General features: G+C 31.5%; 2 protein-coding genes across 2 annotated transcripts in view; one reads left to right on the top strand and one right to left on the bottom strand.

The window, feature by feature from the left end:
- The window catches only part of LOTGIDRAFT_153985 (hypothetical protein), a gene marked incomplete at both ends in the record, with an annotated part of 8,524 nt that extends 7,077 nt beyond the window's left edge, over positions 1 to 1,447 (bottom strand). Inside the window, 2 exons of the mRNA XM_009061722.1 lie at positions 88 to 211; positions 1,416 to 1,447. Coding sequence (XP_009059970.1) covers positions 88 to 211; positions 1,416 to 1,447 — 156 coding nt within the window. The remainder of the gene's footprint in view (positions 1 to 87; positions 212 to 1,415) is intronic.
- Positions 1,448 to 5,161: 3,714 nt separating this feature from the next.
- On the top strand, positions 5,162 to 10,441 carry LOTGIDRAFT_72266 (hypothetical protein; the record flags this gene model as incomplete). Its single annotated transcript, XM_009061693.1, has 12 exons — positions 5,162 to 5,206; positions 5,509 to 5,594; positions 5,947 to 6,038; positions 6,278 to 6,339; positions 6,922 to 7,029; positions 7,331 to 7,440; positions 7,802 to 7,916; positions 8,461 to 8,515; positions 8,717 to 8,811; positions 9,345 to 9,410; positions 9,781 to 9,884; positions 10,258 to 10,441. Coding segments are annotated over 12 exons (1,122 nt in total), but the record flags the coding sequence as incomplete, so codon positions are not given.
- Between the last annotated feature and the right edge of the window lie 5,857 nt (positions 10,442 to 16,298).

Here is a 16,298-nt window from a genome sequence, read left to right as displayed (position 1 = left end):
ATCTTCACTTAGATTCTGCAGACTGGTTCCAGTTCTATTTATACTACGGTAATCACAGTAGAATTTCGGTTCGGCACCGACAAATACCATATTTAATGCATGCCATGCTGATACAATGGCAAACAAACAGAGTAGAAAACATCTGGTTTTTTGATATTTACCAAACGGTCCTAATATCTCAAGAACTTCGTCAAACTTCATATCGAATGCACTGAAACAATGATTATAGTAGAATGAAATAAAACCGTAGTATACCGGCGTCTTTTGACTCCCAGTTCTTATCGATCTCAAAACACGCGTAGTTCAAATGCAGAGTACCGGGCCTAAATAAAGAAAAGCATCTACAATCTTCTTGACGGTGGTATTCGTCTTTTCGCACTTTATATACACGTTAATCTCAACAACAATATCGCTGTTACACATTGATTCATTAAAGACATTTGTTTCTATTTAATCCGTATCAGAATCCGTATTATGGTTATACTGTAAAAGCTTATCCGTTAACAAATCATCGTTCTACATGATAGAACATTTCATTGTGACAGTAAAATAATCAATATGGTGCTAATCATTATGAGTCAATTTTTAAAGCAGAAAGGAAAACGTTATCAACTGTTTTTTTTTTATCAATTGCTCATATATAGGCTAATATGTTAGCAGGTTATATAAAGGTCTAATACTTTATATAAAATGGAACTGATGTTCGCCTGTGTATCGGAAACATATAGCTTCAACTTTGTCTCTGTTATTCTACAATAACTTGACACGATTATGATCCAAATGTAACTTGGCATAAATGGTATTTGCAAAAGTGACGTAAAGTTAATAAAATTCAACGAGTCAATCTCAATTAATGTGACGGCCAGAAAGCAACATCCCAGTATATCCCACTTTAAATCTATGGTTTAGATATATGACCTTGAACATTTGCAAAAAATGCGAAAAAAATATATTATTGATCCATCGCTCATTGGTATGAGGTGTGGTTTGGATAAGATGCAGTATGTACATTTTCGTTTTTATCGAATAAGGGGAGGCAAATCACAACATTTTGAAGAATATGTCACTTGCATGACAATTTTACGGTTTTTTCTTTGTTGAAGGATATCAAACGTACACGGCTTATCAGTTCATATGATTGCCAGTTTAGTGATCCATCCAAAAAAGTAATAAAAGAGAGGAAAAAAACAAAAACCCACTCGTTACCTCTTCATTCTTTCTGCTCTAACTGTAAACAATCTTCAATTAAAACTATGACCTATGGTTACATAGACCTGTTAGTAAAACTTCTTTCTCTGAAATTTATCATCATGTTGTAAATAATGTAAAAGGTGACAGTTTAGACAGTTAAACACATACAAGTCGAACACAAGATTTATATAAACACAAGGCATTTTAGCAGTATTGTAGCCTACCTGTATCGCTTTTCAGAATGAAAATGCGACATCTCGTTCTTCTGCAATCATAGAAATCATACGGACGTTGTTAATCGAAGCTGTAATTAATACCATTATTACTTTTTGTAGTCGAAGCAAAGATTTGATATCCAGTCTCTAAAGAATGACGAATAGGCTACATGAAATTGATTCTCATCAGGAAAGCAATATTCAGAAGACTACATTCCCCAAAATGAAAATATGAAATTTTGTTGTTAGTCTCAAGTGTGTCAAATCCAAATGTTGTCAAATAAAAAGATCGCGAGTATTGTAACACACTCACATTGTCACATGACATCCAGACTCTGTCTATGACGAGACAAAGAGGGTTTGGATGATAGAGGCTAATTTTCATGTGTATTAAGAGTGAAAGTAGGCTAAGAATCGGTCACTGATCTATATAAATCATTTATATAGAATATCGACATAGGCTATGCATTAATTTACATGACATTTTACATACATGTGTTAAAAAGTCGAAAATCAGAATTAAAACTAGGTGTTATGATGAAAATCGGAATCTTTTGAAAATTTACCAACATCACAAAAGTTCCATTTATATAGACATAAGGTGATAAAAATAATGATATTACAATGTTAACAAAAAAACTGATAAGTCTGTATAGCCTACGAAAGGAAAAATAACACAATTCTTTTATTTTGAAACAGGCACATAATCCCCGTCAAAATATTACACTTACCTGTCTCGAAAGGCTTTTAGTCTGGTTGTCGCTTCAAATACTGTAAGTGTAGGCCTAAGTCCTAGCGCTCAGGATCGGCTGGAATTGGATTTGCTTATTCTAGGAAAGCACTAAACCGAGTCACTGCTTGCTGTTGTCCTTTTAAAATGTATTCAGAAACATGAATTTATGCATTCCTATTTCATACTTCATTTTATCTCTTTATAAGTAATGTCAACCTAACCCTATGGCTACTGTTGTTAACTTAAAGAAAATTACACTCAACTTCTCTTATCAGGCCTGCAGCCAGATTTGGGGTTGAGGGTGGGGCCGGGGGTGGGGCCGTGGTTGTAAGTAATTTATCCAGAGGGACAATGATCAATATTCGTTTTTTTTTCGGAGGGGGGGAGGGGGGGAGCATTGTCGTTGCCCGTCCTTAAGCTACGGGTCTGACTTTTATTCTAATGATTTTAAGAGGTATGTTCAGCTAGTTGTTTTATTGAAATATAAATATCTAGGCTAGAGGATTTTATAAACTCCCTTGATTGTGACGAACAACCTAAAAACTCCTGAAGTGCTGTTCAAAATAAAAGATGGCGTTCACAATAATGGCCTTTCACTACAATGACCAATTTGTCCTATAGCTTTGATATTAAAATACTTTGTAGAAATATAAAGTAGGTAGACCTATAAACAGAAATTTTTTGGTTATTTTATAGAAATAAACCATCTTATTCGTCATGTACGATCTTTCAAGTTGAAGGGTGGAAAATCCAAAAGGGCAGATTTAATGACCGTCAATCCTTTTGAAGAATGAAAAACAAAATACATGTACCGGTACCGTAACCATTTAAGTTAGATCTGACGTCCTAATGTTAGGCCTAATGTCAGTTATCAAATTAAAGGCAAAAATATGTCATAGATATTCTGAAAAACCCAAGTTATTATAGACTAGACATGTAAATATTATGGCCAGTAGACCTAGGCCTACAAAATGTCAAGGTGCCAAATTTCCAACAGCTGGGTTCAAAATAAAGATGGACGCCGGGATGGATCTGAACCGGCGTCCTATCATATTCTGTCACACGCACAAAAAACTGTAATAAATACATACTTAATACCGTTATTGGCGTTAAGCGTGTCCTGCAAAGCTATATAAAACTAATTGTAGACTCTTATTAGTCTAGACTCAAAGTGTACCACCTGTTTGTACTGAGTAACGTGTACGTTACCGGTACCGAAAACAAAACGAAATGTAGAAGTCATCTTACATTGCAAAAGCTACCCAGGACCAAGGTTGGAGTTTTTATATGTCACAACCGTCCATAGGTAATTCTATGACCACAACCAGACTTTGGAGCCTTCCTTATACTAAAAAGAACTGAGGCCTTTAGATTAGCCTAGGATAGTTTGAAACTGAGGCCAGTACTGAGGGCCAAAGTCCCAACATATAGCTGCACACTTATCTTATGAAACCTGAATATTCTGACTGAGCTTCAGAGGGATAAGATTTATTCTGCAATTTTTTTTCTCGTTTGATATTATACGACATCGGTCCATTAGCCACGGTGAAATTTATAGAAAATGTCTCTCACGCTCCTCATGGACAATAATTTTGATGAATTCTCTTGGGAAATGTTATAGTGGTCTGAAGCCAGGAAGTGGCAATATCACGTGACCTGTAGGTGTTCCCTTTCCTGCAAATAAAATGGTGGAATTTTTATAAATTTGCTCGATTTTGGTAAAATAACATTTCATTTAGTCGATATATCGAGTTCATTAACTAGTGTATTGCATACACTTGAAACAATATGTTATGCGTAAGCAGAATTTTGCCATGGCTTACTTATATCAAACCGGTTTCAGCCGATGTCAACCTACTTTATTTACTATCGACTCTTCACTTTTTACAACCCCTTCCCCTTCGGTTTAGTTAGATCTACTTATTTACATTTTAAAGAACCTTTAACAGTCAATGTAAGCTTTAAACAGAGATCGATAAAGGTATCGAATTGTTATATTCTTGAAAAGATTATGACATCAACAAAACACTCATTAGAGAGCAATGTGACTACTTCAGTAAAACTCTTTCATGTCACTGTCAGTGGCTGTTTCAAATGATATGTTGCTTGTTCTTTCATAATCAAATTCAATTCATTCTAAGCCTAACTACTGTCATCAGAAAAAAAGACAAAACCTTTCTGTTAACAAGGTATTTTCTGAATTTCTCATAGATTCTTAAATTTTATTTGTTTGGCAATGAACTATGTTCTAAAAAGAAACCACTTGCTCGGCATCATTCTCTGGTGCTTTTACAGAATTGTCTTTTGTCATTTATCTTTAGTGACTAGATTATTAGTTTGAAAGTATTATTGATAATCTCATAATGTGTTTGGAATAAAAATTCTTTTGATGTGATCTAAAACATAGGCCTATAAAATAGCTGTTTGGTGATAGCCTATTGAATATCTGTGATAAACTAATGTATGGGACAGATACATGGTTATACATTTATGCATGACTAGGATAATATTCATATTTGCTCTATAAGCTTATGATTTTTGTTTACAGATTTACTGTATTTGATATTCAATAATATTAGCTTATTTATAAAAATGTAAACAGAATGGTGCCAGTTGAATATGAGTAAGTTTTCACCCCTTTAAAATTTCAAATTGATGTTATTGAATTTCTATGATATGACTTACAACATATTTTATCATCATTATGGAAACATACATGCTATCAAATTAAGCAGTAGTAGAGTAGGTCTCTGTATAATTCGATGTGCATATTATGCAGAGGAAGCCATTTGGATGAAATCACTGGGGTGGAAATTGTAAATGTAGAAATCACTAGGGTGATTCACTGTATGATTGATATTCTCTAGGCCTTCTATGGAATACCTTGCTTTACACACAAATACTTTTTTTGAATAAAGAAATTGAAAGTGGATATTGATATAAATGTTGCTGCCATACTTAATTTTCGGATTATTTTTTATGATTAGCTTCTAGTAGTTTGTCTGAGATAGAGGAAGTGAAGAGAGCTAATAGAGAGAGGGCAGAGATAGTAGCTCGCTATGACAAGGTAACAGTTTTCACCTGTTAATTTCCAAAATAATTATGAACATGAGCACGGTGTAGTTTTTATCAAGGAGTCAGAGAATTGTTAGTTTTACACCATCTTAAATATGTAACTTGCTTGTCAACAAAAATATAAAGAATATACTGCATATCCACTTTATATTGTAAATGACACATGTTTTATTCATGTGCTTATCCTATTATCTCGAATGTCATTATTTATCTCAAATGTCATTGTTTACATATTATTGAATGGTTACTGATAAACAAACAAGTACAAATCTGATACGTTTACGATTATTTCAGGGTAGGGAAGAAGGGGCTCAGATTGACCCCTGGGAGGATCCTGCTTTTGAGGTGTACCATGTCACAGACAGATATGGATTCATCCAGTAAGTCACTTTTACAACCCAAATCTGGCTAGCTATACAAAACTGTCATGTTAACACAAATTGTCCTTGCCAAACTTCTTTCCTTTTAACTTTATGCTAAATCATAATGTTAAAAATCCCTCCACAGTTAGGAAACAAAAAAGAGTAGGCTAATGATGCTTTCTGTGCAAATTTTCCTTCATTGCACACTTCATTGTGTCATTAGTCAAATCAAATGCAAAAAAGTCAGACATTTAAGCTAGATCATAAAGTTCATGAAGAAAAATCTTAATTGAAAAACCATACATCAAATTATGATATCATATACATATTTCCTGTACACTGTTTATATAATAAACTATTTATTTTATAGTGACACACCATTGCCAACCATTACTGATGCAATTGAAGCCAAGGTAAAAATTTACTTTCTACATTTTTGTATGGAAATTACAAATAAAATGGGTAAAATGAAATTCAGAAAACTTAATGTGTTTCCTGTAATTCCTCTAAAACTAAGTGCTTGATAATAACTAATTGCTAAGGGCTTTATGTGATAAAGGATATTTAATGATAATTATTGATGTCATCATTTTTTGTGGAATTGAAGGAACCACAGACATTTATTGTTACCCAATGATCCTCACTATAACTGTACAGTGCAAGCATGTATGTTTAATTGTAGATGAGACAACATGAATTAGAAAGAACACAGAAATGGGTGAAAATGTTAAAGAATTGGGATAAATATTATCCTGGTGAAAAGGTAAAGGTAAAAGTACACAATGTTGATATTCATAGATGTTGTGTATATATATATTTATTTTTATTTGGCCACTACTTATATTGGATGATATGTAGATCCATCTATTTATATATTTTCCAGAGATAGCATATACAATTTGTTGATTTTCAAAGAATTTGTATGCATGTTTATACATGAGAAGTGAAGTTGGTTTTTGAAGGGAACTCAGTCTTCAAATTTGGTTATATTTTTTTTTTAGTTTGTAACAAATGTTGTTTGGAACTAGGTATAAATATGATGAAATTCGATCTAAGTTTGTCAGTCCAAGGTCCAAATTCTGTATAAATACTCTCATTTTAAAACATATGAAGGTTGTAGCCTATTCATTCCATGACAATTGATATTTCACCTTATTTGCCTAAACTAGATCTTAGAGGACATATCAGAAAGTTAGCTATGTTACTATAAATATAGTAAATAATCAATGTAAATTCACTCAATGCTGAGTTCTTGAAAGGTGAAAATTTTTTGGTCGGCTTGTAGGTTGTGGTATATTAATATTATTGGTAACTAAGAGTAATAAGTGTTATTTGAATATTGTAGTTTACAAGGAGAGTATATAAAGGTATTCCAGATAGATTAAGAGGTGAAGTATGGGTACGTTTACTCAATATCAATAAAGTTAAAGCTGAACAACAAGGTATATATCAGGTCAGTAATGCTTTCATATAATTTTATTCCTTAAGTTTTCTTTCAGCATCATTAACACTTTGTCAGTGAGGTAACAGGAGACTGAAAGAAATATGAGTTCAGTGGTTAAAACGAAGAATTTGGTGTTGCTGTAGTATGCTACCGACTCTGCATTTTAAAGATTCTTCTGGAGATGGAAGCTAATGCAACTCTCTTAGCAAAATTTCCTGCATTATGTACTGCATGATAAAGTCTAATCTAAAGCAGAAAAATAGATACAAATCTCTTGACCTGATTTTTTTCATTATTATTGTCATTGTAGAGAATGAGAAATAGGGCTCGAAATCGTTCCACAGCTATAAGACAGATAGATTTAGATGTAAATAGAACATATCGTAATCATATTATGTTTCGTGAGAGATATGGTGTAAAGTAAGTTATATAAAAGTTTGGTATTTTTCATATATTTCAATTTATTTCAATTTTTTGATACACATGTTTTTAGCAACTGTTATGATAGTGACATTATAAAATTATGTTATAATAACTTGTGGAATATGTATGACTAAATGTTTGAATGGTGCATATCAGTGTCCCTGATACACAAAGAAAGTTTAGAAAACCCCTTTACTATTCCTTTAATAGTAAACAGAATGTGTTGTCAAGATGTTTGACTACAAATAGGTCTTACTATTGAAATTTGTATTAGACATGTTTCACATTACACACTACGTTGAGTAAATAGCAAACATAAGCAATGTTATTATAAAAGATTTTATTTTTGTTTTTACAGACAGCAAGCCTTGTTTCATGTATTAGCAGCGTATTCTGTATATAATACTGAAGTAGGATATTGTCAGGGTATGAGTGAAATAGCAGCTGTATTACTCATGTATCTTAATGAAGAGGTAGAATTATTGATTATTATTTACCTGTCACTAGATGTACTATCAGATACTGGGATATAATAACAGTAGTATGCTTAGTAATTGCTTCCATTCAGTTATATTGTTTTGTAATATAAGGCAAATTACATACTTGTTATTTATTGCATTGTCAGCAAATGATCTCACTGTGACATAGTACTCCAGAGCCAGCATTCCCTGTATATAACTGCATAACTCTAAATATTAAAACAGAACTTGAATAATGTTGTTACTCAGAATTACAGGTTATGCGATCTTCAGACAACCATATGCATAACTATTCAAATCATCTTTACATAATAATTACAGCCAGGTTGGAAGCATGTCTGATCAGTGCAAATGGCAGCGAGAACATGCTGTTTTTAAGAGAGTTGCATTCTTGGCAGAAGTGCTACTTCTAGATGGATTCATACACATACAACAATAAAATATAATGACACTATATATGATATTGAGAAATTTACATTCAGGCATTGACTTTTAAAATGAATTATGTTGTATATTTATTGTCTCTATTTAATACTAGGATGCATTCTGGAGTTTATCTCAGTTATTTGTTAGTGATAAACACACAGTGCACGGTAGGTTACAATTTTTCTATAATCTTACCTTAACTATTCCTATTTGAACAATACATTACAATTATAATTAAAATAATATTTTCATCCAGTTTATAAGAACACTAGTAATTTTTTGTTTGAATATATTAAAAAATATATGATATCGAGTTTTATTTTTTTTACAATGCCTCAATGAAATGAAACTGTTTTTTTTTTTTACAGGATTCTTCATTCCTGGTTTCCCTAAACTCTTACGTTTCCAAGAACATCATGATGCAATCTTAAAAAAGTTTCTACCAAAATGCAGGCGCCATTTGGTAGGTTTTACTTCACTTTCACTTTGTTAGATGAATTATTGAGAGTGCATGAAGATTTCAACTATATGTCCAAGACTTGTGAAGTAATATTTATATTATGAAAATTGAATTGTTGAAAGTAAATGCTGTAATTAAGAATTAAGGTTATTCTGTTTGGTTTATAATCAACACTATTAAACTAGATGAAAAATAAAAGATAATCAAGTAATTTTGAAATCTGACAAGAGGTGACGTACAATTTTCATTAATGTTATTTATAGCTCCTACTTTATATTCAACATTTCTGTGTTATTGTCACTATAGTTATGTCATAGTTCTAATGAAAACTGTACACTGGTACCATTGGTTTATTAGAGTAGATTGAAATAGAGGAAGAATATACACCATTAATACTTAATAGAATGATATCAAGATATTTTTATGACTAATGACAATGTGCTTTGTGAATTGACAGATATTTTAGCTTGTAATGTGTAGTGACATGTTGAAATCCCATTCTAATGAAATTTTAATTTATGATGTTATTTTTGCAGGAGAAAAATGATATATATGCTTCACTGTATACTATTAAATGGTTTTTACAATGTTTTTTAGATAGGGTGAGTTGGATCAGGTATTTTTCTCTCACAATATGACTAATTAAAATTGACCAAGTGTTTTTGTGCTGTAAAGCATTATGTCCAATCTGTATGAAATGCATCCATAGAACTAGGATAGGAATATCAAAACAGAACCTGAAACATGTTTTTGCTCAGAGTTTTCATGCTGTTTGATCTTCAGCCAACTAACTGTTGTCAGTCCCTACTGAAGTTGGAGAAGTAGCACTTATTCTGTACTTAGTTCAAATCATATGTTTAAGGAAGTGTGCTAGAACTGTATGTAACTGTTATGTAATTAACAAAGTTCCCTAAATCATTGATCATTTAAAATTGTGTGAAAATGCATAATATGTGTTGATTCTAATTTTAGATACCATTTCATTTAACGTTGAGATTATGGGATATATATATGTTAGAAGGTGATAGATTACTAGTGGCCATGTCATATTGTATCATTAAAATTCATAAACGTAAGTTTCATTTGTATATACTGTCAACCCATCTGCAATTCTTGGATAGGGTCTATGGTTTTTATCCAATCTTTATGAAACTTACAATTCACTAAAGAGTTTTGAGTTATAACACTACAGTCTATAAGTAGCTTCAAGATGGATCATTCAAGAATAAAATTGGTATTAGTTTTTTATCAATCTTTTAATTTCAACTATGTTGAAAAGGAAAGTACTAATAGTGCTCTTCCTACTGTGAATAGCATGACTTGAATTTGTGTTGGCACAATGTATGTATGAAACATTTGTGTGGTCTATAAATGCAAGGAAGGAAATGCACAATAGTTGAAATATTTTGTGGTCCATATAATTCTTTATTTTACATTTATTACAGGAAGAATTAATCGTATGCAAATGGATGATTTATTAGAGTTTTTTCAAAGTAAATTAGAAAAAGATTTTGTCTATGAAGATGATGTAGTTATTGAACAGTTGCAGATTTGCATGGAAGAGTTAAGGAAAGCAAGAATGGATATACCACCAAAATCTAAAATTAATGAAAGACCAACATTACCTTTTGGTCTGGAAATAGAACCAAGCATAGAACAGTTGATAGGCCATAGATCAGCTGAAACTGTTGATGAACATTTCAGAAGCAATCCAAAAGGTGGTAAAGCTGCCTATTTACGTAAACGTAATGCAAATTTATCAACTCCAGAACTTTCCCGAAGTCGTGGTGATACACGTTCTCTACAATCCAGTAGATTTTCAGAATATTCAGTGGATGATAAGTCATCATATTATGATACAGCAGCCAATTCTCGAGTATCATTAGCCGACTTCAGTGGACGTACATCAGTACCAAGTTCTAGAACATCTTTTGCTGATGCATCTGATGTAACTAGTATGAATTTACATCTAAATATAACAGAAGATGATATGATTGATTATGACAATACAGCTACACCAGTACCTGCTACCACACCAGAAGAGATCAGATTAGATATGAATAAACATCAGAATGGTGTGGAGGGTGATTCCGATACTAAGTCTGCCTCAGTAGCCTCGGATTATGATAATATTAATGGTATGATGATTTGTGATGAAAATGATACTATGGTTGTGAATGACTATGATGGTAGATTTCTATCAGGACTACCACTCAGTAAATCCGATGGTTTGATCACTTTTTCGCGTAATAGTCAAACAACGTTTGTGAATGGTCGTGATGGAACACTAACACGTCAATTAAAGACTACTAAAACTGATCACGATATTCAAAATTCTGGGTATACCGAGCGTAACGAACACAGAGAAATGGATACACAAAATGGGTATTTTATTGAAAAGAACTACAGCCACCAGAAGTCTGAAAAAACCACAACACATACCAAAACTGTTCAATCCAGAACAGTAAAAGAAACCATGCTTCTATAATTTGATTGCATTTATTTTATGATACTCTTATTTTATAACTGGTGTTCATTAATCTTGATTATAGATCTTAGTAATATTATGTAATTATTTGATATTTAATTAGTTTGACCTTACAATTTATCCGCCTGCTAATATTATGTAAAGCTTCAACTTGTTGCAGTCAGATACTTTCTTATAGAACTTAGATTGTGCCATATTGATAGGCCTAACTGTTCGTCTGTTGTCTAGGAAATTGGACCTTTGGGTGTATTTGGTTCAGATGGACTTGAGAACATATTTGGTTCAGATGGACTTGAGAACATTTTTGGTTCAGATGGACTTGAGAACATATTTGGTTCAGATGGACTTGAGAACATATTTGGTTCAGATGGACTTGAGAACATATTTGGTTCAGATTTTTGATCGTATTTGGTTCAGATTTTTGATCGTTTTTGGTTCAGATGGATTTTATATCGTATTCGGTTTAGGCAGACTTTAGGACATAATATAATTGGTTCAGGTGGTCTGTAGGACATATTCAGTTTAAGTCGACTTTGGGACATATTCGTTTAAAGTTGATAACAACTTATATATTTATAAAATATAGAAACCATTTCCTATTATAATTGTTGATAAAAAAAACACGGTAGGGTAACTTTAGTTCTTTTAATTCCTTTTACATTCAAAACCAAAGGTGATGACTTTTATTGAAATGATCATATGAAAAGGTTCCTTACACTAAAACAGTTGTCCATGTAAGATGTTTCGAACTTTATCATCCGCTGTCCTGATAAAATGGTCTTGATAATTCTATCAATAAAAGAATGAGACATCAAATAGCTTAGGAGCAGAACAAAACCAGTTTTATTTGTTATTTTGATATTACCAATCCAATGTCAAGGTATTACAAACTCTGTTCAATACCTTGATATCATAAGGCACTTTTGAAATTAGTAAAAAACAGCAATTTGATTGGATTGTAAGGTAGAGAAAACAGTCAATCAAATCCCTCAGCAGAGTATGTAAGTAACAATCTAATCAAACTGCTGCATTTATGTACTACCATGATTCAAGAAAAATGCCTAATGATATCAAGGTATAAGACTGAGTTTGTCATACCTTACCTGAGTTGATTTATTTGTATATAAGTATTTATAATAAGGTGTAAGATTGTATTTTATATTCACATATCTCTATTATTGTATCATATTACAACATAATATTCAACACTCTAGCTTCAATCAAACTTCTAGTGCTAACTAGCCTAACGACTTCATCAGGTACTAGGTTGTGTTTTTGATGTTATATATGGTTATGGTAAATACATCAGGGTTTAGGATATCATCAGTTATAAGTCATAATTACCAGTAATAGCAGACTTACAGTCTAAAATTTGTCTGAAACTTGCTGATTCTTATCTGGGACACTGATATCATCAGATGTTTGCACCATTCCAATTTTCAATCATCGCGATAAAACATGTCATTAAACACCTAGTTTTAGTGGAATTGCAGGAACCACAGATGTCTGATTGGAAATTGGAATGGTGTAAATTGATGCTGTCAGTGTCCCTGATACACATAAATCTTTAGAAAACCTCTTTACAATCCATTTGATGGCTCATTCCCTCAGATTCCATCTATTATAGTACAGTATAGAGGACAGTAAGTGAATCAGCATGTTTCAGACCATCAATATTGGCTATCAATATAATTGTTTTGCTATTAAATTTGCTAATTGTAATCTTGCCATTAAAAATTAAAATTTGTTAAGGTACTTGAAGAAATTTGTTAAATTATGAATATTTACTCCATTATTTTATTAGAAATAGATTTTAGTTGGCTTTGAATGTGTCACACAAAATAGATTAGAACTTTTAGAAGTCTAGTTTGACTTGCAGTATGTTTAACACTGTATTAGTTATATGATATATATGGTAATTATAAATAGAAGTAGTTGGAAATGTAATTATGTATATAACATGTAATATGACTCATCAGAGGTTTTCTAGCCTTTTTATAAATTTGGGTTTAAAGATTCTATTTACACTCAGTCTGATTTTCTGATATTTTTATTTTTAATTGTAATCTAACAAGTTTCTACTGCAGTACTGTTCTTATGACATTACGAGTGACCAATCAAAGCCTTTCATGTAGGTATGCATGTAGGACCCATTTGTTCATTACTATGATGTATTGTGGGACCTGAAGAGGCTGATATTGCTCTAATTTTGTTTCTGCTTTCCCACAATACTGCTATCAAGAAACAGTTCCTACATTACAGCTTTGATCGGTTATAGATATAGACGAAAAATAACAGAAAAAATGAAAAGAAACAAAATTGTAATCTTTTTTTGATAGATTGATTTATAACATTCTTATTTCAACCATTTAAACTTGGTTTTTGCAATAGTGACAAAGTATCTTTGATCAATTTTGATACTCATAGAAAGGCTAGAAATCTGAATCTCTTCAAGATGATGTCAAACCTATTCTATATTTAACAATTAAGATTAACATGTATTTGGAATATTGCAACTGTACTGTTTATATGCAGGATTTGTGAGGTCATCAAGCCAAGAACAACATTAATAAAAATGCATGTTTGTTAATGATACATCTGTAGTGTATTGTACAGCAGAACTCTTTTTCCCGCTAAAAATATAGAATAAGGTTTGACATTAACTGTAGATAAAGGATAATTTGGTGCGAACTAGTAGTGCGAACACAATTGTAGTATAGATTTTAATTTTTAATTTAGTGCCAACATTTTTTTTGTTATTTTATAGGGCTTATGCTATGGAGTTTGCTCAAGCAATATCATTACTTTACATATTGCAATGTTACGAAGAATAATGGAGGTCAAGAAGTATATTTTGATAATAATAATAATGATAATAATGATAAATGCCAGGATGACAAGCTCTGTGATAAAATAGAATTTTTTCTTGTCTTTCATGATGTGAATTGTGTTGAACAGTTTTCTGGCCATTGTGGTTTCTGAATTGGACTTTGTATGTTAATTATCTACTTATAACTTAGAATCTAACATATGCTGTCATTCAATATGTCATGTGATGGTGAAATTTCATAACCATTAATTGAGTTGCTTTATTAGAAACTTAAGCCTATACTGAAAAAGGGGGTTAAGTTTTAAGTTAAATGATGAATCTGAACAAAAGACTATCAAAAGAAAGATAAAATGTTGAAATAACTTTATTTCTGAAACCATAGTGGTTAGTGAGTAACTATTTGTATTAGATTGAATTAACGTTTTAATGTGACTTTGTATCAATAAGTCATGGTCTAATATACATGTATCATATTGAATTCATATCGGACATTGGTGCCAACTATACAATAAATAATCCTTAAACAACATTTAGGGGTAGAGATCACATTAAATAACTGAACACAATAATATGGTATACTACTCCTTAGTTTTATTTTATTATAATAAAGTACCTGTATTCCAATATAATGATTATATTAAAGGGATTGTTAAAGAGGTTTTGTAATTTCTGTATGTGTATTGGGGACACTGATAGCATCAATTTGTACCATTCCATTATCAGTCAGACGTTTATGGTTCCTGCAGTCTTACAAAAATGTTTGATAACTTCACTAATCTCAAAATATGCTTGTATCACATAAAGCCCTTTGCAATTACTGATGTTATCAAAACACTGAATTTGAGTGGAATTGCAGGAACCATTAACAAAACCTCTTTACAATCCCTTTAAACTTAATAGATTATGATAATTGACTTGCTATAACCATCTAGGAAGGGCATGCTCACTAATTTGGAACCCTGATTAATATATAAAAATAAACATTTTGTATAAAAATAATTAACAATGATTAATTTGTTTTTCAGCTATTTAAATCACACAATGTCAATACCAAAAGCTTTTAACTATAAGTAGATTTAAATCCTATTAATTGCTAGCTAGTATAATTATATTTACATGGTTTATGGTATATATTAAACATATTTTTTCATCAAATAGCCAATTTTATATTTTCAAACATCAAGTCATATGTCATTATAATCCTAAAGTTTATGTGTTCTATTTTATATGATTGCTCCTATATGTTTCATTAAGCTAATTTATATATATATATGTGCAAGATATTCTGGCATTAGGAAAGAGAACCTTTATCTCTTTATTTTGTTTGTCTTTTAATAGTATTCATTTTCACTGGCCACACGTATTAATTTATTGTTGATTAGTGATATTATTATGGTTTATTCTCTATCTATGCACACAATTTGTACTAGCAAGATATATATTGTACTCAGTAGTATATTTAGTGAAATTTGTACAGAAAGTTAACCATTCTACAGGTCATCCTGTCATACCCAGAGTTATTTGGTATATACCTATCACCCTGGGGTAACTCACTCATTCATATTCTAGAAAAAAATAAGGTTTGCTAGAATCCAATATAAATTCAAAACATGGGCATTGTTTTAAAACAAAATGAGTAATCTATTTCATAATTTGTAAAGAAACAATTTTTCCAGGGTTAAGATATGCAGTTATATGTCAGTGGGTATCCCACAATGCAGGATGACAGCTCTGTGAATAGTTGAATGATTCCAAACCTGTGTATATTTCCCTTGAATGTTGATAAGATACATGTAGATGTATCCTGTGGTTTGTTTCAAAATATAGCTAGAGCAGTCTATTTTATATGTAGGTTGTGTAAGTGGTAATTAAAACTATGAAAGGTTAGAAAGGTTCTTCTAACTATTTCTTCTACCTAAAGTGGACTGCTCTGGCATGGATGAGCAGAAATATCTTTGTTTGACAGATTCAAAACATAGAGCAGTCCATTTTATATGCAGGTGGCAAATATTAAACAATGAAAAGATTACATAGTCTCTTTAACTATTTATTGTTCTAAAAAAAAATAGACTGCTCGTGTCTTTTTTTTGAATCGCCTGAAGAAGCTGAAATAATGGTGAGCTACCAATCTTATCAAATTAAATTACAAGTTTGTATCTTTTTGCTTTCTGA

This window comes from Lottia gigantea (assembly GCF_000327385.1).
Source record: "Lottia gigantea unplaced genomic scaffold LOTGIsca_5, whole genome shotgun sequence".
Classification (NCBI taxonomy): domain Eukaryota; kingdom Metazoa; phylum Mollusca; class Gastropoda; family Lottiidae; genus Lottia; species Lottia gigantea.
Note: the sequence above shows the minus strand (reverse complement) of the source record. Positions and strands in the feature narration are given on the sequence as shown.